The 24,191-nt window shown below is 41.2% G+C and overlaps 1 protein-coding gene across 8 annotated transcripts; it reads right to left on the bottom strand.

The window, feature by feature from the left end:
- Positions 1 to 910: 910 nt before the first annotated feature.
- LOC119653774 (poly(A) polymerase type 3) lies at positions 911 to 23,744 on the bottom strand. 8 transcript variants are annotated; one of them, XR_005249754.1, is made up of 7 exons: positions 23,459 to 23,741; positions 12,736 to 13,511; positions 12,249 to 12,660; positions 11,639 to 11,999; positions 11,326 to 11,541; positions 10,699 to 11,092; positions 911 to 1,735 (listed from the first exon to the last, which is right to left on the bottom strand). XR_005249754.1 is itself a non-coding variant. In XM_038058773.1 (6 exons), exons 2-6 carry the CDS (start codon positions 13,481 to 13,483, stop codon positions 10,757 to 10,759), a joined length of 2,073 nt encoding a protein of 690 aa, XP_037914701.1. In that variant the 5' UTR covers positions 13,484 to 13,511; positions 23,459 to 23,741; the 3' UTR covers positions 10,522 to 10,756. The 8 variants fall into 8 exon arrangements, 4 of the variants coding, with proteins under 4 accessions (XP_037914701.1, XP_037914703.1, XP_037914702.1 ...); XR_005249753.1 differs by lacking the exon at positions 911 to 1,735 and adding an exon at positions 10,522 to 10,644; XR_005249755.1 differs by lacking the exon at positions 911 to 1,735 and adding an exon at positions 10,522 to 10,636.
- Between the last annotated feature and the right edge of the window lie 447 nt (positions 23,745 to 24,191).

The following is a 24,191-nucleotide window of genomic DNA, read 5'->3' as shown; positions in this document are numbered from 1 at the left end:
GAGACCCTACCTCATAAGTTCGATAACTCACTAGCTTAAAATATTCATAATTAATAGTATGGGGAAAGTAAATTCGGCATTTAACCAATTGATACTCGCCCTACATTTGTTTAAGGCTCCTACATAGCAAAGCCATAAAATTCATACTAATCTACTAATGTTTAAAATCTTATGCTGTTGCTAAAGTAAAGCGAAACAAAATTATTTGTTTCAGGCTCAGGAAAGAATATTTAACAAATGTTCCCTCTTTCCTGGCAGTTATTAGTGGCGTTCTCAATAAAATCTTCGCCAACTATCTTATAAAGTTCCTTATGATTTGTATAAAAGAAATATATTTACAGAATATAGAATAAGTTTGAATGGAACGGTTAATATTATTTCTAAGGTATCAATATTTCGTGTAAATAAAAACAAAATCTGTACTAACTCAATTTTTCATATTTATCGAAAACTCAAAAAAATCCATTGCCGAAATCCCAATTATTAATACTTAGTTCTGACAAAACGCACCATCTACCACTCTAATCTTAATTTTGTTATTATTCTCTAATCAATTTGAAAATTTTTAATGAAACCTCTCTACAAATAAATAGGTTATCTCAAGAAATCATTCCTACGAAATCACCTAAGGAATAAACATCCTACTTGCTTATATGTATTAGTATTCCTAAATTAATTTGATTGTGTAAATAAAAAAGGATAACGATGACAATCGAACTTATTGTTTGTGTAAAAGGAATCCGCCGAGTTCTGGGCATATAAAACTGAACTGCGGACATGCATTGTGGAATCGTTCGATAATTACCAAACGCAGTAAAATAAACACATTTCTGATGATGAATTTAAATCTATGCAATTTGGAGTAGACCTGCTTTTTTCTCACAATATCTTCTTTCCAAACAAATTAAAATTGCGAATATAAAATTATCGAATTTTATTATGAGAGTGCTTCCATGCTATTGATTAGCACATATTGTCAATTTACTGACAAACAGAAGCGGCAGGAACTCCAATTCAAATGGAAAAGAAGATTCGCTTATTATCCACACTGAAGACCAGTTAGTACTTCCTCAGAAACTCACACAATACTTCTGAACAATGTCCTTATACACTAAACCAATCTAGTAACTTAATCAAGTATGCGAAACCAAGGTGCCATATAAGGTTACAAATGCGCATGTAATTGATTGCAACAGTATGAAATGAGAACGAAAATAAAGTGCTCCTTCCGATACCAACATCAAGGTCCTCGAATCAAGTCAGATGTCCAGCACGACTTAATTTCCATTGGAGCACAGGCAAACAGAGCAGCCAACATTAACGACTGCAATCAATACGCCTTATCTGCTGATCGAACCGAATCATATGCGCAGTTCATAACCGTTATACATTTGTAAATGTTTCGAACCCAAACTTTTCGATAGGTTCTCCGTACTTTTATATCGATTATCTCCTGGATAATACACTTGTACACTTTCACGCGAGCGTGTATGTAGGTGTAACTGCTTATACATAATATGCAATATTTTTTGTATAAATTTTCGTGTTTTTTGAAGATTTTTTTTACTGAGTTTTTATATTTTTTTTTCTTCATTTTTGCCTTTTTCCTGAAACTTATTAAAAGTATTTATACAAGGATTATACGTGGACTCAGCCTCCTATATTGTTTGAAGAAAGCATTGTTGACTGTTGATTACTTGCATATCCACTTTTTTTGTAATTTGGCGGCTTCACACTGAAATGAAAAATTGTAAGAAGTAAATGCCTAGCAAAAAAAGGTTAGTACATAACTGACAATTAGAAAATTTGTCCACAATAGAAACAAAAATACAAAAATAATCAATAACCAAAGCTGCAAATGGAGCCTCAAAAATATTAAGGAATTGTGTTATATGGCTTGGTATTGAAGATTACGAAGATTTAATTACGGAGTAGCGGATTTCAGTAAATAACGTAATTAGCATTTCCTCAAGTTTTGAATGCACCACCGATATAATGTGTGGAGATTTGACTGAAGACTGTTCTGGTCAGTAGGCGAACAATTAGATTTAATCGCGTAGATAGAAAAGGCCACGCCAGGTTAATAAGGAAGATCATTCATGAATAATGAAAAGAGAAATGGACCAACGTTAAGGAAACAGATTACGATGAGATGAAACCCTTGAAGAAGACACGTTTTATTCTACCATTGTAATTTTCGGAAGAGGTAATGTCACACTTTTCGTGCGAGAGGATTCTACGAAGTTCCTTCCTCATATTCGAGAAATATCTTCGAAAAACCGCCTTGTTATAGACGACAGCATGTGGAAAGGATAATGTTTAGTTTACATTTTTTAGGAGGAAATTAAGAATGTCTTCAATGCTTCACCTACATTGACACCATTATAAGTAGAGCTGAGTTATAGATGCAAGGGATGGCGACGAAGGGGCGAAATTGAATGATTTCAAAACGCCAGAGGAAATTGATCGGCCTTGCTTTTGAGGAACAACCTTTTAGGTATTTACCTATTTATTTTTATTTCAATTTCAAATATTAAATGAATTTTTGTAAAAGGAGGCGTCCGCGTGTCTTGCTGGTCGAAAACAAAAAGGGAAGATTTTCACTCAACCCGTTGCTGACGTCCTTATTCATGGAGGGCCAGGAGTATTTCTCGGTGACTAGCCAATTTGTTGTCCTGATGTCTGGATGCGCTAAGTCGTGAATTGCGTGGAACACTTCCTTCTGAAAGGTGGGCAGAATGTATGGCCTGGGTCTCTTTTTCGAGTATTCGCAGCAGAGGGAGAGGTTGGAGAAGATGGGCAACTCCCGAAATTTGAATTTGGGGTTGGATTTGAGGGTCTAAAGTACTGCGCCTGGGCGATAGCCGAGAAGTCGAGTGAGGCAGAGATGTTAACCTCGGAGACACGTGACGTCCTTGCCGGACACGTGTTGTATGTCGGACGTGAACTGACTTATAAAGCTCAAGCGTCGAAGCTGACGAGGGGACGCTTTGTCGGGCTTTTGTTTCAAAGCATACGTGAAAGGCTTATGGTCCATGAACACTATGAACGGCCGCTTTCTAGGGAGAAGCGGAAGTATTTAATGCTCAAGTACGCGGCGAGCAGTTCTCGATCGTAGGTGCTGTAGTTCCGTTAAGCGAGGTTCAACTGCTTAGAGAAGAAGCTCAACGATTACCAGACTTGATTCACCTTTTGGTGAAGAGCAGCACCTACTGCGATGTCAGAGGCATCAACAAAACTGGCTAGGGGTGCATCTTGTGCACCGTTGGCTCTCCCCTCTCGTGGCGAGTTCGAATATGCCACAAAGAGCGTCGGCGGCGTCATCTGTCTGTTCGCATTGCACAACCTGTTGAGAGTGAGGCGAGCCAGAAATGTTCTCCTTAAACAATGTGTGTACATTCTCTGAGTGCAACAAGAAACTTTTTGAAAATAAAGCAATTTAAAAACGTACTCTGAGGAGAATTTAATACCATAAAATTAGAGGAAGAAAAATTGCAGTGGAGCCAAAAAAATATCGATGGCAACGAAATCAAGGTTTTTTTTTAAATATGCGTCGCTTTTTGGCTATCTGCAGCGGTTGAATGTGTATGATGTAAGGAAAACAAAAGAGTGATGACTGAAAAAGATATTAGTGCAATACAGGAATGCCCGGAGCCTCTGCTAACCCCGAATGCATTACTGGGTCAATCGTTTCGATAAAACAACAAGTCGGGGAACCGGAAGCTGGATGCTTCAGGTATGACAGGTTTTGTGTATTTCTTTTATAAGGACATTTGAGTGTGTATTCGCCCCATTAATACTTATCACGTAATATATGCATATATTATGTGAGAATATCTACCTTCGAGTGATATTGACATTCAAAGTCTGGAATTTGCAAAGAAGTGAGAAAGAATTTGACCTATTATAACTTTGTTAGTAATCTTGCAATTTCCACCAAACTTGGTACGATCATATTGTTATAACCTACATTGCTGCAAAATGGTGCTAGGATGAACTTAAGGGGGGTTCTGCAGCCAATTACTGAAAATTATAGCAATATACTATAATTAACTGTATCAGAACAGATATCGGTATGAAAGGTATTTCGGAGCCTAGGCACCGTATAGTGGCAGCTTCTTGATTTTTTTTTTCAGATTTTTCGGTTCAGTAGTTTCTGAGAATCATCATCATCATCGTCAACGGCGCAATAACCGGTATCCGGTCTAGGCCTGCATTAATAAGGAACTCCAGACATCCCGGTTTTGCGCCGAGGTCCACCAATTCGATATCCCTAAAAGCTGTCTGGCGTCCTGGCCCACGCCATCGTTCCACCTTAGGGAGGGTCTGCCCCGTCTTCTTTTTCTACCATTGATATTGCCCTTATAGACTTTCCGGGCTGGATCATCCTCATCCATACGCATTAAGTGACCCGCCCACCGTAACCTATTGAGCCGGATTTTATCCACAAGCGTACGGCCATGGAATCGTCCATCCTCATGTAGGGGGCCAAAAATTCTTTCTTCGGAGGATTAAGAATGGGTCCGTTAAAGAAATGATCAATTTCGACACCCCGCACTCCCTACCTTTCAACAAATGTCAAAATTAAGACCTTCTTCCCAAAGTACTAATCGAGACCTTTCATTTGGTACCCCCCATGACTAAATATATGGTGGAAACGTCAGCACCAAAGACGAATCAACCAACAACATCAAACCGCACTGGCCAAACAGGAAGAATAAGGATAGGAGAATACAACTTTGAGACCGTTAACAATTTCTCCTATCTAGGGTCGAAAATCACAACCGATAACAGCTACGATGATGAAATCCGCGCACGGTTGTTGTCAGCCAACAGAGCCTATTTCAGCTTACAAAAACTGTTCCGCTCGAAACGTCTCACCATAGGGTCAAAGCTCTTACTGTACAAGACTATGATCTTGCCAGTCCTCATGTATTCCTCGGATATTTGGGTTCTTAGCAAGAAAAATTGCGAACTCTTGGCCGCGTTCGAGAGAAGAATTCTCCGAAGAATTTTTGGCCCCCTACATGAGGATGGACTTTTCCGTAGCCTGCATAACGACGAAATCTATGAGCGATACCATGACCGTCCGGTAGTGGAGAAAATCTAGCTCAATAAGTTACGGTGAGCGAGTCACTTAATCCGTATGGATGATATGATCCAGCTCGGAAAGTCTATAAGGGCAATATCTATGGTAGAAAAAGAAAAAGAAGACGAGGCAGACCCTGCCTGAGATGGAGCGATGGCGTAGGTCAGGACGCCAGGCAGCTTTTAAGGATATCGAATTGGTAGACCTCGGCGCAAAACCGGGATGTCTGGAGTTCCTTATTGAGGCAGGCCTAGACCGGGTATCAGTTGTTGCGCCGTTGATGATGATGATGACTATATTTGGCGAAAAAAAAATTTATACATTTTCACATGTATGAGGTTCCTCCTCCCCTTAAATCCGACGTAAAAGGATGTAACTCACTGTATGCGTGAGCGTTCACAGTCCCGACCTTTCCACCAAATTTGGTGTAAATCGCTATAACCGTCTCCGAGTAAAAATGCGTGTGACAGACAAACAGACAGTAAACCGATTTTAAAAAGATTGTTTTACACAAAATCTTAAAAATATGCAATGCACAAAATCGTACTTTGAACATTCATGCATGTAATACCGAATATACTCGTCACACCGTGCACACAGTACATCATATCAAGTGGCCACCCAATATCAATATTCAGTTGAAGCGGTTCGGTATCGTCGACGTTTGTATAAACTCACTGGCACATTTAAGTCGACTCGCTTAACAATTACCCAACTCACCTCGCACATCTCGTTGAGTTGGCTGTGCCACGTGTTTATCGTTCCGTCGGGTTTAAGGCTTCAATTGAAGCAGTTCGATATCGCCGACTCTTTTGAGACGACTCGCCTCTGTTGGGGTGAGTCGCATCTCTTACATGAATGAACTGCGTGGTACATTTGAGTCCACTTGCTCATGAGTTACCCATCTGAATAACATGCGAATACGAACTACTCCTCCAAACAATGCGCTCAAGCGAAGGAAAGTCACCGGCCTTAATGTGTTACCTTGCTCGGAGGTCATGGGAAATTCCAATGGAATATGACATCACATCTACAAACACTTCGACTACGTTGGCGGCATTTACATAATCTCTTAACGAGTCGTAGAACTTGGGCAAATGACTCTGGAAAGCAAAAAACAAACAACAGACACCAAAAGTCTAATAGAGTTCATAAATCTGCGTATCAGATTGCAACTCGGGGGAAGCTTTTGAGGACTGTAAAATTAAAAGAAAAACATTGATGCCAACCCATAGGAACATCAATTGTAAGCCGAGTGTCATATTTTTCATAATTTCTGCAATGAATTCACACAATTATTGACTAGTAAGCGATAAATTGTTGTAAAAAATTAGTGTTTAAGGAAGTGATGGTGTGGTGCCGAAAGCTGCAACATAATACGCAGCAAAAATAGCTGTAAACTTATCTATTTTTGTAGCCCACAAACTCAATACAGGGTTGGCATTGCCATTTCAGAGGGTTTCCGTGATGCCATTAAAAAGACGAACGATTTGATGACTGGCTCATGAAGCTCACCGTTATATCAGCTGATCGGACTATTCACTTCTTCACTGCATAAACACCAGGGACAAGTAGACCAGATGCCGAGAAAGATTTCTTTTGACAACTTCTCGTAAAACTTGACTATATTCTCATAAGACGCTGACATCCCACCATCGTGACTGACTGCAAAGCCATTCCCTCTGAAATAGAGAAGAGAACGATGATAGCCACCATGAGAATCGAGCCACCGATAAAATAGCGCGAGCGCACTGGCCCGCCGGGTATTAGTTGCTGACGATTTTGTGAGAAGAAATGATCTCACACGATTACCAACAATTACGCACACAGGATATCAAATACTTTTGTTCAGTTAATGACAAGAACGGTACTTTGCTTACCAATCGACAAACCGCGACTGGTAGATGGTGAAAATATTTCAAGCAGATTTCAACTGAAGAATATGTTCATCTTCCACTTCCACAACCATTGCCAACATTTGGAACGATTCCACCTGCCAGCGCGACTGACGAGGAAGCAATAAAACGAATGAAATTGGAGGAAGCAACAGGACCTAACAACGCTCTGGAATGCGAAGAGCTGGCACCCAACACTGTGGCCCAGTGAATTCTTCAGGTTATTCAGGAAGATAAAACACCATCTGCTTGGCAAGAGAACACCACAGTTCCAATATCGATGTCAAAAACTGCGGTACTACTGACGCAATACATGCTACGCGGTTACTCATAGAGAAATATCGTGAGAAGCATGCCCTCTTTTCATGGCATTTCTGGCGTTTGACTGCGTACCACACGAACTTATCGGGTATGCTCTACGGCAAAACCTAGTACCAGAAGAACTTGTGTTGGGTTAAATTGCTCTATCACAATTCGAAAAGTAAAGGTCAAAGTGTGGCGGGTGTATCAAAACAATTTCATTTCTCTATCGATGTTCATCAAGGAGGTGTCGTCTCACAACTTAACATGCGATGGTTATGAACACTGTCACACGGGACATCTAACGTCCAGCGCCTTATACACTGCTTTATGCAAATGATGTTTTCCTAGCGTCTAATAGCTAAAATGATCTCGAACAACTTGTCCAAAAATGAACTCTGAATAAAACTGAATTTTTGACGACCGATCCTCATAAAACAAGCACTGTCACTGTCAGTAATAGTGACGTACCCAGAACTGAGTGATTTAAATATCTCAGATCAATCCTATCATCCAATGGAGAACTGAGTTATGAACTTGCTTCACGTATTAGCGCAACCTGGACGAAGTGACATTCCACACCTGGCGTTCTTCGTGATCAACGTATCAACGAATGTCTCAAATTTAAAATTTACCACAATGTCGTTCGCCTGTCGCCCTCTATTGTTCTGAGTGTTGGCCGATTATAAAAGACAATAAGCGGCGTCCTGAAGTAATGTGAGGCAAAGATGTTGCGCTGAACTAGTGACACCTTGATCACATCCGAAATGAAGATATCCGCGATTGATATTGTGAGAGAGGCATCTTGGATGGTATGGTCACCTAATTCATTCACTTGCCGTGGTTAGTTTGAACATCGAAGTCGATGGTAAAGGGCCAAAAGGCCGGCTGAAACAAAAGTGTCTTGATACGCTAGATGGGGATTTGAACGCCCCCTGACTGCATCCAGATTAGGTCTTTGGTAGAACGAAATGGCGCAACCGATCAGAACGTGCCGGACCCGCTTGTAAACGCGTCAAAGGTTAAAAAAAAAGAAATTATTGTGATTATTGTGCAACAGCACGTGTGGGTGTGTGAACGCTAATTCACGCCTTTCGTAAAATATTTAAGTTGCGACCATGTTGTATGTAAAATTGTGAATTGAAAATTTTGGAGAAACTCCTTCAGCGTCGAAAAAATAAAAAAAATAAAGAACGTGTTCGAGAAGTGCCTGCAAGAAGTCTAAGACGATCGGTGGTGAAACAAGCTGCTATATTTCGTATATTTCATTTCATTTCACATGTATCAAATTCTCATTACTCAAAAACTGCACAATACGGATCATCCGGTACACCTAAAATTTGCCATAGCGATGAAAGACAAATTGGTGGGCGAAGAGGGGCATTCTTATCCATCTTTGGGAAGGCACATTACTTAAATAAGAGAACTAAGGCAAAAGAGGCAAAACAGGGGATGCCACACCGTGAAGGTTTCGCTTTAGTTGTTCCGAAAGCCACGGCTACTGTCTGATCTCTAATCACACTGGCTTTTTTCGGCCGTATCTTCTGTAGGACTTATCTGTCCACGTCTATTATTTATTAGAGATTTTTAAGGTCTCGCCCACCACACATTTTAGTCGCGGTACCTTGCATTATAATTTCTAAAATCGCTTTATTGAATGTATTCTAGTGTAAATTTAGTAGTAGTAGTATAATATTAGTAAGTAGACCCAAGAAGACTATACATAAGAGATGAAACTGATTAGGCAAGGCTTGAATTTTTACAGAACAAAAAATGTGGCGTCCGGTGGACGGGGTTTCACAATCGCAGTTGCGTTCTGCACATCTTCATTAGTATTGGTTACCATTTGTGTGATGGTGTTAGTTAGGGTTGCGTTTGATATAGAGCGAGGCTCGCGAGTGATATCAGAACGCAGCTATTATACATTAACAGATACGCAAAACGCACTGCGAACTTGACTCGGCCTAAAACCAGATGATTGACGTCCTTTGTATAGTCTTCTTGAATAGACTACCATAAACCTTAATTCGTCTGTTTGGAGCTTCACGTCATGTCATGGGTCCGAATTATATCCAGAGGAAAAATCACCTAATATTTCTGGCCAAAAATCGGAAATTGGGATTGAGGGACATAATTCGCACCCATGACGTATTTGCGAACTACAGAGCGAACTACATCTACTAACCACTTCGGTTACGCTGCTCTCAGGGGAAAGGCAGAGACAGTGTCTGATGAATTGCCTCTGGCTTGGACCAGAAAAATAAGAAGCCGTCTCCCTCCAATTGATCCGGTTTGGCATCAAGTGGATTTGGGCTCCTCAAGCCCAAATAAACATTACAGCCCCATCGTTTCTTAATGTTAATCCATAGAGAAATGTTATTTCACCATGAACCCTGAATATAATAACGTACTGCTGCCACATGAATAACCATGGAATTATATCCTATGCACCGTATAAGGGCATTGCGAATTCCCTCTTTTTCTCGATGTGACCCACCGGGGGAAAATCATCGCATCAAGAAACATATCGAAGACTCGACAGGGAGACTAATTTCCGGTCTGGATCCTCTTGCACCAACCCCATTTACACCGTGCAGATCATTTTGTAAAAGTGCGCTGAGTTTCGATCTGCACGTTACCTACTCTTTTCGATTTCGAGAAGGCTTTCAACAGCGCCAAGAGGAAGTGTATCTGGAGTGCCCTACGCAAGAAAGACATTTCAGAGGAACTGATAAATGATATCACAACAATATATGATGGTGCAAAATGTCACGTCGTGCACCACATTATAATCACATTTCTTCAGTGCCTTGCCCAGAAGACGTAGAGTGGTTTAATGGACCATGACGTCCTTCTTCAAACAACCCGTCTATGCTGAGTCATAGCCCTTGGCCAAATGGCTCAAGGATTTGGAAGGGAAGGCAACTAGAGTTGGACTGAAGATGAACACCAACAAAACCAATGTATATCATTTTCTCTAGAAAAAATTATCCTTTCTCTCGTATAGCACAAAGCTAACTATGATGGGATTCACGACATATTCGGACCTTCCTACCTATTGAGTAGGATTTTTATGGCCAAAACAAAATCCAGAAAATGGGTCGAGCCAGGGTAAAAACAAAACGCCTGCTGCTCTGCTCCCTCCATGGTCTGCCTACCTTGCAAATTGTAGCTTCTAATGACCCTTTAACAAATATCAATCAGTGAATAAAATTAAAGGAAAGAAAAACGATAGAATTAGGAAGAAAAACGTTGACTTTTATTCATGAAAGAAATAAACTTCCTGCTTCCATTCGACTGTCTCAAAGAAAAATACGAATTAAATCGTGGGGATAAAGCTTAAATAATAAATCTAAATTCCTAATGTTAGGTTAAAGAGGTAAATTTAAGCTTCTTAAAAATGTATAAACTTACAAGTAACCGTAGTCAAAATTGCTCCGTTCTCATTCTCGGATTCATGGAAGTTCTGTTGTCACGAACAGGCCACTTCTGGCGCACTTGTTCCCGCCGATGCCGTCGATGAAGATTTCGTCGTCTTCGAAGCGTCTGCAGATTGATGATCAACATCATTGCAACTGCTCATAGATGGAATTGTAGTCGTAGTTATCGATGACGACACTTCCGTGGACGATAATGATGACGACGCCTTCGCCGATGTAGATGATGTTAGCAGCGGTGGATGTCGCAACGACGCCAATGATGCATCAGGAGTGGTCGGTGTTCGTGACGCCTTTGCCGTTGACGATGACGTAGACACTTCGCTGCCTACTGACGATGCATTTGAATTTTCTTCGTGCTGTTGTGGCTGCTGTGAAAATGAGGGGAAAATCGATGGCGAACCAAAATATTGTTCAGGTTGTTACTATTGTGAGGAAAGTTTATCTTATAATGGAAAAATATGAATTTAACTTTAAAATTATTACTATCATATCACATAGACCTTAGACTTTCTGATAGTTTGTTCTTTCGTATAAATGCAACTAGAAATAATTATTTAATCGTAATATACAAGAACGGCTATTCAAGAGGCTAAGAACTCACGGTCTCGCTGTTTCGATTCTTCTTTTGAGGTTGAGACGATAGCTCCGATGACAGCCGCTTTTTCGATGCCATCATTGAGTTTGAGAAACTATTGTGGTGCTCTGTGCTCCGTCTTTCGCGCTTGAGTAGTTCTGGGTCTAGATACTGATTTAGCTGTTTTCGTTTCACATGTCGCGCTTCAATTTGCATTCCCATCTTTAGCATTTTTATGTTTACCTGTGAAAGATTGAAATTCGGTGTTAGATCCGATATTAACTATTGAAGACAGATCGGAGATGCAGGCGGTTCTAGGAACAAATAGGACAATACTTACTGCATGTGAATGAACTTGTGCTGTGAAACTCTGTATACTATCAGTTAAATCGACATTTAAATTTTCCATACGTTCAAATTCAAGCCCAATAAACCACATTGAACAAAATGGTGCGATTGGCTTAGAATTTTCGTCCGAAGGATTGCTTGAATTTTCATCGCAATTATTTGTACTAGCATTTTGGCTACCTTTCTGTCGATAAATATCAAAACATTTTGGATTAACATGTGCTAAAGAAATATGTTGGTTACGCTCTAGGTTCCCCACTAATAGACGTATTTTTGATTCCACTAATCCACACCACTCCAAATGGTCCTCGGCTGTGTTTGAGCTAACCAGTAAAACAATGAAGTGTCGGTACCTGAATGAATAAAGAAAAGGAAAAGATGGAGGTTACGACCAGTATGCCCTTAACTATTTACACGCGTTCATTGCCTGTAGATAACGAATAACGAGAGGAATCTATGAAATGGTTAGGGTAAAATTGGTGAAAAAAGTTATTTGAATGCCGAAAAATAGGCAAATTAACGAGCAAAGCATAAAACGTCAGGGCCATGAACTGCAGTGAACGTCTTGCCAGGATTCAAAACAATATTGCTAACATGCTCACCTATAAAAGAAACTAGGCGCTTCGAATAACCGATCCCATGTCGCTTTACATAACATTATTTCCTCCGTGGTCGCCATGCCTCTATTGAATTCCGCCAAAATTACTTTCTTTGTGGACTCGGTGACATTAAATGTAGAATTTTGTTGTGGATATGCAGGTGTTATAATTGGCATTAGATGATACCGATCAGATATATTCACTCGAGGATCCCAAACCGGAAAGCCCAGATTAATATTTTCTGGATGTTTTAGCAACACCGGATGTGGCCACTTCCATCTCGAACAAACTAAAAAGAACTTATGCACTAAGGTGGCAGGCGCGGCATTAGGATATAGTTGGCAAGTTCGGGCTACCAGCATGGCCCACGTAACACCTCCAAAATAACCAAGGGAATTCGAATAGATACCATGTTCTGAAAAAAAAACATTTTGTTGAGATTTATCCGAATGAAAGGCACCTGAAAATCAATCAAAGCAAGCATACTTACTTTTTGCCCATAACTTTATCGCTCTTAATGCTAAACGAAAGTTATCTATGTTTGGTACGAGACTCAGAATCTCATCCGTCACGCGGCAACCGTTCAAACTTCGAACTGATTTCGGATCTAAATTTTTCAGCAACATGTCATCCCGCAAATCGAAATTGTCAGGGATCTCCTTAAGTGCTAAACGAGCAAACAGCAAATCGATTTCCACACCATCAAAGTTCATTTTTATAACCGGCACAAATGCCTCCTCCACTGACCGACACTCTGTCACTTCGGGTTGTTTTTTCAGCAACTCGAAAAATGATGTGAAATAATCGGATCTCTCAATATTACACGGCGCCACACACAGAGCATCTATATCAGCTCCTTTATGATGTACCCCCAGTCGATATGAACCAAATGTGTAGATTTTTCCCCCTAACTTTTCAGCCATTTGTGGCGGCATGTTCCTCGATATAGCCACGTCACGCACCCATTGTTTAACCAATGTGTTTAACTTTGCTAAAATCTCCATACGATGATTTAATTCGGCTTCTGTTTCGAATACATTATAAGGTTCAAGGGCTTTCTCCAATTCTTTTGTTTTCTGGATGTCTTCTGGTTTCGGTTCGGCCATACTTATGGCGGAGGTCATACCCAGAGTTTTCGCCGTGCCCGGGGGCTTCCCTCCAGATGTGGGATTAGCCGAGGACGAATTTGTCGTTGACTGGATCTTAGTACCATTTTGACGGGTTTCCGCATTCCACATGCTTTATCGAATTTCCAAAATGAATACCCTATGGAAAAAATCAATTACACACTTGATACACAACAGTTAATAACGAATTTACACTAAAAAGAACCACGGAAACAAGAAGATTTCGAGCCTGATCTAATTGATGTCTTTACTGCTTAAAGATCATTTCCTTACTAATTTGAAACTGAAAATTCGGACTTTAAGTAAGTCTAAAAATTTAGATTTTTCCCAAAGTACTTGCTGTCCCTGGAAAGCCATAAGAATCGCCAGCAAAGAATTTTGTAGGAAACAACACCTAATTGACAAACTACCAGAAGTATCATGTCTAAAAGAAGTAAAATTTTACAAACTTCAATAAACAATAGGTTTTATGACTGGCTTGAAATAAAAGTTTTTAGACGACTTGAAATCTTTGGCTGCGACCATTCATTAATTGCTATTTAATTGTCAACTGACATGAGGACTTTTTACCTGTTACATGCCAGGCAGCTTGACCTTTTTGAATATATTTCGAATTTCAGGTATAATTAGAATGTTTTTATAATATTGAGTAAAAAGAAACACCAGCTTTTAACTCCTGTTACGTCCAGCAAATAAAATTAATAGAAAGGAAGGTTTTTGGTAGAATTTTTTCCCCTACATGACCACTTAGCCTTTTAGTCATTAACCAATGCAAATGTTTAGGGTCTTAATTACTTTTATGAATTTTAGGTGGTGATCAGCACCATACCCCGTTCTATGATGTTTTTAGCGCCTCATAACTAAGCTGATCTCGAGCAACTTGTTTAAAAATTAACCCGAACAAAACAGGAAATATCACTACCCAGAACTGAGCGATATAAATATCAGGGATCACAACAATCAATTGAGAACTGCGTTTTGAAAAATTTACCAGAGTTTTCTGCCATACCGCTCGGCTATGGTTCTGATTGCTGGCCGAGCAGCCAAACCAATTAACGACGCCTCGCGATAATAAAGATGAAGCCATTGACTGGATCAGTTACGTAACACGATCTGACGCGGCAATTTCTGCCCGCAGCGATCTAAGTTATATGATGCAATATTGCATTGCAGATGCAACAAACAACGAGATCTGTCGCAATGCTCTCTCTAGATCGTGGGGGTCAGTAATTAGTGTTCGTACAAATTTACAGAATTTATGAGTGATTTGTTCAGTGTTCAGTGTGATTTGCTAATAGAAAAGAAGCTGATATTCATATTGTTTTGAATTTCTATGATAAATTAGTAAAATATTAGAAATTTAGATTGTTTATAAAGTATTTTTCCATAATTTCCCTTAAATTATTAGTTTCCCCCTCATTTCTACTGGTTTTCTCCGTTTCATTATTTAGTTTTCAATGCTAGGTTGTAATAGTTGATGAAATTCTTCGAACATTTCTCAAGCCAAATGGAAATACTAGAAAAATCTATCTTCGTATGATTGCAGTTCATAACCGGGACGATAGCATTTTCCAAGTATTCTTCACTCCTGGTTATCTCACGTAGAAGATTATTTCCTTTATTAACTAAGAATTTGGGGGCAAAAAAGCATATTCTCAAATCTTTAATACAATTTTCATTTGGAATTAAGGAAGCCGTGAATCAATTCTCCCAGTTTTTATGGTCCATTGGCCCCTTTTTTGAGTCGCCTCTGCCCTGGGTGAAACCGCATCTTGATTACGAACTAAAATCTTTTTGGTTCGCCAAAAATTTCAAAACTTCCTTTAAACTACGCCTCTGGCATAACATTTTGAACGATTCTCATGTCCATTTGTTGAACTTTATCCATCATACCCCAATCAGCTTGCCTATGAACCAATTTGTAAAAATATCTTCCATTACCCATGATGACTTATTTGCCATAAAATTGACGGATAAGTAATTTATTCGCAGAGAACAATGAAATATGTTACTTCTCCATAATATTGAAGACTTCGGCTGGGTTGACCCAGCCATGTTGATTCCAATTAACAAAGTTAGTCTTTATTTGTTATACGTCCTGTTGGAACATTCATCTCCCTTACGGGGGAAAGTTTCGGGAAATCGTTGTTTTTTTTTAATTTTTTTTTTTGCTGATATTGCAATTAAAAATAAACCTCTCTGCGCGCCCGTCAATAAGAAGACGAGAATCGCATATCGAAAACAGAAAGCAAAATCCAAGCTTATACTTAAAAGGAGAAAATTTGTCGTAGAATGTAGCAAAAGTATTCTTTGGATTATGAGCTGGAATCGACGATTCTATGTAAATTAAAAAAAAAAGTTTCCTAATTCATGTATCAGTCTTCAATCGCGCTTTCCTCAAAACGTTTTTTTTAAAGCGGTTGTCAAGTTCTCACAGACCTCTGGACTGATTTCGCTTAAACTTTACACTTATTTTACATTCTGAACGAAGGATTTATTTACAATTACAAATTGTTTTTTTTTTCTCGAGTTATTACAATCTCGGCAGATGCCGGATTTTACCTAATACTAGTACGAAGTGCCAAGCATTTAGGCTGGTGGTGGTGGCCGATGGTAGGTTAGTGGGAAAATCCATGGAGAACTCCCCGCAACATCGGTCACGTACGCAGAATGGCATATTTTTGCATGGTTTGAACCAGACTGTGTGAGAGTCCCAGGACATCAAGAGAAGCCGTGAGGGATTTAAGGGGCCGTGAGGGATGTAGCTGACAATATTATAGGAATTAAAACCACCCGCTCAAGACGCAAAATTTCTTTGATTTCTCGACCTCCTTCTCGGTGTATTTCCGTTCAATGATGCTATTATGGGGGATAACAACATCAATAATATACGCGTAGCGACCTGTCTTGTCAACTAACAGCACGTCATGCCTGTTGTGCGATATGTGGCGATCAGTAAGAACTTGCCGGCCCCAATACATGCTGTAAGCAGAACTATCAAGACTGGTTCCGACCCATATCGGTAAAATGGACATGTTTCCGTAATTAGCCCATGGTTTTATGCAAGGTTTTGATGAATCACATTACATACGGCATTATGCCTGGTGGTGTGTTGCACCGGTGCCATAACAGTGCAGTCAAAAATGAAATGATCCAACGTCTCTAACGCCGAACCACACACTCTGCACTGGTCGTTCTCCTCGCCCTTTTCGTTATGAGTTTTTTATAAGCCACGCCGTTCTGAATCACACACGAATCCGTCCGTATCAGCAAGGAGCTCCCCAATACACATCCATCTGTTTGGCAAATGCAAATCGATAAATAGCTGCCAAAGAAAATTGCGAACTCTTGGCCGCGTTCGAGAGAAGAATCCTCCGAAGAATTTTTGGCCTCCTACATGAGGATAGACAATTCCGTAACCTACACAATGACGAAATCTATGAGCGATACCATGACCGTCCGGTTGTGGATAAAATCCGGCTCAATAGGTTACGGTGGGCGGGTCACCTAATCCTTATGGCTCATCCATACAGATGATCCCACCCGGAAAGTCTATAAGGGCAATATCTATGGTAGAAAAATAAGACGAGGCAGACCCCACCTAAGATGGAGCGATGGCGTAGGCCAGGACGCCAGACAGCTTTTAGGGATATCGAATTGGTGGACCTCGGCGCAAAACCGGGATGTCTGAAGTTCCTTATTAAGGCAGACTTAGACCGGATACCAGTTGTTGCGCCGTTGATGATGATGAAAGATAATTCACGTGTTTACCGCCTGGAGGTCACCAATGCTATGTCCGGCATGCGGCTCGTGATGACCTATGCGGATGGCTTGGATTCGACATTTGTCTAATACAAATTCCATCCGAATATCACGGATGAACATGTATATTATTCGCAACAAACTTCTAAGGTTGTCGTCAGTACCAGCATACAACTTGATGTCATCTAAGTACATCAAGTGTGTCAGTTCGCACCTAGCAAGTAGGCCATACTTTATTGCAAAACCATGCCCTTTAACATCATTCAGTAGGGAAATGAAAGAATCCCCCTGGCGGATGCCTCTCCGTATATGCATAGGCTCTGGCACCCTCAAATGATATGCCACCCTTCCATGACTGTCACCAAAAACTATATTAGTCTCGGATTAATGCAATACAGATGTAGGACATCGATTAACCGTATGCCTGGTAGGACGCTGTCGAAAGCCTTAGCATAATCGATATAGCAACTAAAGAGGTTTCTTTGGCCTCTAGTTGCTTGTCCCACAACTACCGAGTCGATAATGAGTTGCTCTTTGCAACCCCTTCAACCGACTCGGCAGCTCTTCTGGTCCTCGGACAGATTGTTGTTTGCCTCGAGGTCGCTCGCTATGATTCTGAATGTTGGCCGATTATGAAAGACAGTGAAGGGCGCAACAATAGAGACGAAGATGTTGCGTTGGACTAGTGGCGTGACATGCCTTGATCTCATCCGAAATGAGGATATCTGCGATCGATATGGAGTTGCACAGATGGTGGAAAAATTATGAAAGAGGAGTCTTCGGTGGTATGATCATATAATGTACAGTGCCCAAGAAAAAAATGTTCGCACTCAACACTTTCATGGTTCCACCTTTTTAATTACGTCTACGGGATTCAAACGAAGTGAGGTTGACAGTTCCTTCCAAGCAATGAGCTTTTGAACCTGCAGCCGCTACACCAATGGACCTGAGTCCGCCACTTACTAATGGCAGGCCGCACTAATTTTTGACATTTGTCTGATGCAAGCCCAGAAGAAGAAATAATGCCACTGCCTTCAAATGCTTTCTCTTCACAAAACAATTCTTCAGACTTGGAAATATCTTTTGAGTTTATATGTACATACTTTTTTGTCTACAACTATAACGAGTTTTAATTTTCTCATTGGATTTAATATCCGACTCCTCCATAAATCCCACAACATGATCAGATCATTAAGCCGCTAATGTTCGCTATCCAAGCGAATACTAATATTTCAATACAAAAAAAACTCGTATTCGGACTTGGAAATATTAAGCCAGCAGAATTCGTATTCACACTCGTAAATGTTTTGTTTTGTGCATTGTTTATATAAACATATTTGAAAGATCATTTGTCCCATTTGTAGCTCGTAATATTTATGTATTTAGTGAACTCTGCCATGGCGGTCAAAGGATAGTATAGGTGCCAGGGCGAAACGTGGATTGGTACCCACGATGAAGCATAAAAGCTTGAAAATGCCTGCTGAACCAACACCAACAGCTCTACTAGCAAACCCTATCTCCACCTCCACGTGGTGATCGCTGGGAGTTCTTTCTTTATGAAAAACTGCACACGGAGAAGGATGAAGGCGAGTATCCGACACCTAAAAACGGGACAAAATGTACCAACTGGCCCTCCAGGTTGGGGGTTGGGTAGGGCTGACGCTACGGAAGGAGCCTCGGACAGGATAGATTTCAAAACGACGAACCCGGCAACGACAACGAATAAACGATTTGCCCATTTTCTCATGGAACGTGCGCCCCTGTACAGACCGAATGCTGTTGAGCAGCTAGCCGATACCCTCTCCCATTATAGGGCTGATGTAATAGCATTGCAGGAAATGCGTTGGACAGGAACCGGTTTGCTGGAGAATAGTCGCTACACCATATATTATAGCGGCCATCCAGTAAACCATGCGCTCGGAGTAGGTTTCTTAGTCAGCCAAAAAATGAAAATATAAGCGAAAGGCTATGCACTCTGCGTTTGCGAGGCAGTTGAGCGAACCCTCGAAGCCTATCCCAAGTGTGATATCAAAATCATACTTGGAGATTTCAACAGTCAAGTAGGGACGGAGTCCGTATTCAGGCGATACGTCATTGGGAGACCAATGATAACGGACTGCGCATTATTCAGTTAGCAGTATCGCACGAAATGGTTGTTGGAAGTACCTGGTTAGCGCGGAAAGCGGTCCACAAACATACGTGGGGCTCTCCAGACGAGACCACCTTTAACCAAATTGACCATGTGCTGATTGAACGCCGCCACCTCTCAGTCTTGATGAATGTCAGAACATATAGGGGGCTAATATAGACTATCTAGTTAGCATAGTGCTCCGAGCTCGAATTACGACACCACCTACAATCCCCTCTGACAATCAGGTGAGAGTGGATACTGAAGCCATTCACAACACAGCCCTCTGTAAGACCTATAAGGGCGAAATGGAGCCGCAATAACCGCAGTCAACAGAGATCCTGGAGATGAAGCATCAACAAACGATCTTCACAACCACCTGAAGAACGCTATCATTGATACGATCACAAAGATACTTGGCCCCAGCCGCAAAAAAAAAAGTCGGAACGGCTGGTTTGACGATGAATGTAAGCTAACAACGGAACGGAGGAACGCCGCATACCGAGTAATATTGCATTCTCTAAGGACGCGGGCACGCGCAGAGACTTACCACGAACTCCGTCGAGCGGAGAAGCGACTTCACAAACGGAAAAAGGAAGCCTGGGAAAACCAACAAGTCTGTAAACTAGAAAAGTACAGGGAGTAACCGCACCACGCGCGCAAGTTTTACTAACAAACAAGTCAACAGGATGAAGCCTTATACACCTCGCTGCTCATTCTGCCGAGACTAAGAGGGAAATCTGATTTCTGATAAAATGGGGATATTAGAGCGATGGGTTGAGTACTTTGATGAACTACTGAACAATCAGAACATCGGCGAATTGGAGGTCCCGCCAACTGAAGACGACGCACAAATACTGCCACCACCAAGTATAGGAGACAGTCCGTGCAATTCATCGGTTTGAATCGCCAGGAGCCAATGGAATTACAGCCGAATTAGTTAAATATGGAGGCGACCAGTTACACCAAGTCGTCGGGCGAATCAATGCCTGACCACTTTCAAAGAGGCATTATCTGTTTCATACATAAAAAGGGAGATATCACACAGTGCAACAATTATAGAGATATCACGTTGCTGAGTACCATCTATAAGATATTCTCCGCTATCTTGCTAGGCCGGATAGCTCCATACGCCCAGAACATCATTGGCCCATACCAAAGAGGCTTCACTTCAGGCAAAACAGCAACAGATCAGATTTTCTCTGTGCGGCAAGTGATGGAAAAACTGTTGGAATATGGACATCAGTTGCACCATCTTTTCATCGACTTTAAAGGCGTCTATGTGAGCATAGCCAGGGTAAAACTGTACACGGCCATGAGAGAACTGATTGATAAGACTGACTAGGCTGACCCTGTCCAATGTGCGAGGTACAAACTGCCTTCATCCAGATCGAGCAGGCGGCAATTGGCGCGATGGAGCGATGGTGTAGGTCAGGATGCCAGACAGCTTTTAGAAATATCGAATTGGTTGATCTCGGCGCAAAACCGAGGTGTCTGGAGTTCCTTATTAAGGCAAGCCTAGGCCGAATACCAGTTGTTATGCCGTTGATGATGATACTATCACACGGGACATCCAACGTATAGTGCCCTATACACTTTTTTATGCATGATGTTTTCCTAGCGTCTAATGGCAAATATAATCTTGCCTCATGTAACACGGTCTCAAATTGAATCTAAATCAAACTGAATTTTTGACGGTCGATCACCATGAAACAGCCATAATCGCTGTCAGCGGCAATGACCTGCCCAGAACTGAGCGATTTAAGTACCTCGGGTCAACGCTATCAGCCAATGGAGAACTGCGTTATGAAATTGTTTCACGCATTAACGCAACCTGGATGAATTGGCGTTCCACAACTGATGTTCTTTGTGATCGAACTATCATCGAACGTCTCAAAGCTCGAGCGGAGAAGCGATCTAAATTTTACCGCAATGTCGTCCGTCCTGTCGCTCTCTGTGGTTCTGAGTGTTGGTCGACCATAAAAGACAGTGAACGGGGTCTTCCGGTAAAAGAGACGAAGATGCTTTAGACTACTGGCGTGACATGCCTTGATCACATCCGAAATGAGAATATCCGTGAACGATGTGAAATTGCACCAATGGTGAAAAAATTACGATAGAGGCGTCTTCGATGGTATGGTCGTGTAATGTAATTCCCTAACAACTTGCCATCTGATTGATCTGAGCATCGAAGTAGATGATAAGCGACTAAAAGGCCGCCCGAAACCACGGTGGCTCGATCCGCTGGATGGTGATTTGAAGGCCTTGCGACTACCACGAGATCAGGCCTTTGATCAAATAAGATGGCGAAACCGATCACGACGAGCCGACCTCGCCTGTGAACGGAACAAAGGCTGAAGAAAAACAAGAAAATAAACCGGTATGATGTTTATAACTTCAATTTCACCACCACGTAGATTCCATTTTGGTATAGTAGATAAGAAATTACAATTGGCCAAAACTTTTTTCCAATTCTCGATCTCGTACTGTATTTCCCCAAAGTTACAAAATATGCTTCGAATGAGAGGAATTTTCGACTTAGAGGTTGGATTTTATATAGGAAATAAACCGGAACGCCGATGGAAGACCAAAAAGTTCGAGTTAAAGAATAATTCGGTCTGGAGAGGTTCCACTGTAGTTTGGTTTGAGCCGCTGATGGAGCCAAACATGGTTGATTCATTAGGGCCAAAAAATAAGCTGACTCAAGCTTCAAAATGAAAGTGACCACACAAGGCAAGACGATAAGATAAACTTACTTTCAACATGGCCACGACGTTATACAGCATGAAAAAAATCCTCCACCACATTCCCTAGAATAGACGACTTTTCTTTTCCTCGCCTTATTCTAAGGATCGATCAGAACCTGTACTACTTTTAACAATACCAGCCGCTAAAAAGATTTCCAAGGAATTGATAAAAATGTGAGGAAATATGAGCAATTTATAAGGCTAAAATGGTATTTATTTCGATAAAATTATTTTTGGTTTTAAACTCATTTTCGATAAGCTTTGGGGGAGTGAAGAATGATTTTTATTTATTTTTAAAGAAATTTGTTTCCCCGCAATCAGCTATTTGCAAGGAAAGGCACAAGAAATTATTCTCAGGAAATGACAAATTTGGAATTGTTTTGAATGTTCTGTGGAAAACGAGAGCAAATTATTTATCATAAATTTTTAAGAATAATTCTCTGCAGAAAACCTTGGAAACCCTAAGGCAATAAGCTACTGACAGATGTGTAAGCAAGTGTTCAAAGTACGTGATGCTTGCTGCCTCCTCCATACCATCTCAATCTCTCCAGCAGAAATCTTCGAGTTGAATAAAAAAGTGTAAACATCCCACCAACGACGATTTGCACCTGGCACTTGGCCTCAAGCTTGTTTTCAGCACCTCATCTCAGCTCTACACCTTACTAGACTCAACCTGAGTGGTGGCAGGCAAAACAATTTCGCCACAATATTGACAATTGCAGCCAATCACGGAAACCATCTTCGCAATGCCGCTCGAAGCGACTACTCAAGCGAAACTCGCAAAACCAAACAAGTGAGCACAACGGCGTCGGCGATGTAGCCGAGGTGAACGCTTCATCCGTCCGACACTGCCTCTCGTCGTCTGATAAGAAAGAAATCGAAAACAAAACATAATTCGACTCAGTAAAAAGGAAATTACCAGAAACTCTGCAGACTCTAGCCCCGTCAACGGCCCAGAACCGCGCGGGGATGGGGGATGAGGGACGAGCATAGTCGCGGCCGTGTTTATAAACTTTCACGGCCACTCCATTGAGTAGTTTGCACTAAATCTCACGCTCATTTGGCAACCTTTGCGGTAATTTCTCTTTCGGGCATGTTTTCTGCGAACGGCGAGAATATAAATAACGCACAAACGCTAAATTCGACCTGGAGGAAACGACACGCGAATGCCGAGGCCGCAGACCAAAACCACGACGTCACGTTGTGTCGCAGCCGCTTTTCATTCATGAAAACAAAGACACATCGGTGGAATCCCAACAGTCCTGCGGATCCCGTACAAACAAATAATGCCCAGACCCGCTGGGGAGACACTGCCGCTGGAAGCACTGGACACCGGACACCTCACTCAAGGAAACATCGAGCGACCGCCCTTGCACAGGTCGCCCGCAGGAAGTTTACATGCTACCTTTTCCATTCTTTATGCTTTTTCTTCACCTTGCATACACGCACCTTCTTTTCTTTGAATCTCTCGTTGTCAGCGCGACAGAAAATCGTTCCCGTCGCTGGCGTAATTGATGCAGACCTGAAGTTTTCGAACGAAATTGTCGCGGTAAATATTAGTCGTGTCACCGAAAAAACACTATCCGTCAGCACTTCACCACTGAAAACAAACTTAATTCTACTTTATGATGATTAATCGCGAGAATCGGCCACGAAAATTATAAGAAAACGAAACGAGGAACATAAGAGCGCTTGACGTACCGCTAGGAAAGATGGCCGCGATAGATGTTTTTGGTGTTACCTGATTACGGGGTATATTATTTTTAAATCTGTCGTTTTTCGATGACATGTGAGCGAACGGGAGTACCATGCCAAGTTGCATATTGAGCAAAAATCGAATAAAAACGTTTTTTTTTTTTTTCCTTTTTACTGGGCTACCATTTTTTGGAAAAACCATTTTCCACGTCGCCACAGAAATCTCGATTCTAACAACAAAGTAAAGATTGTCGGCTTTCCCGTATACAATCGAATACATTTCAATAATTTATAGAAAATCATTCAATGGAAATAATGCAGTTTTATAGATCGGGATTTCAGAGCGTAAATGTGATTTTCAAACTATAGCAATATAAAATTATTAGACGGGAAAGGCGCATTAACAGTTACTGGTATTAGTATAGTTAGACTCCGGCTTGGTATAGCTAGAAATCCAAATCCAATCACTCAATTTTCAGTCTAAAAT

This window comes from Hermetia illucens, chromosome 4 (assembly GCF_905115235.1).
Source record: "Hermetia illucens chromosome 4, iHerIll2.2.curated.20191125, whole genome shotgun sequence".
Taxonomy (NCBI): Eukaryota; Metazoa; Arthropoda; class Insecta; order Diptera; family Stratiomyidae; genus Hermetia; species Hermetia illucens.
This window is presented reverse-complemented; position numbering and strand designations above follow the sequence as displayed.

Coding starts and splice junctions, on each gene's coding strand:
- LOC119653774 (XM_038058773.1), bottom strand. CDS start 13,483: ATGTGGAATGCGGAAACCCGTCAAAATGGTACTAAGATCCAGTCAACG. Junction 12,000..12,248: donor GCGCCTAGTTTCTTTTATAG/GTGAGCATGTTA, acceptor TTATTCATTCAG/GTACCGACACTTCATTGTTT. Junction 11,093..11,325: donor AGAATCGAAACAGCGAGACC/GTGAGTTCTTAG, acceptor TCATTTTCACAG/CAGCCACAACAGCACGAAGA.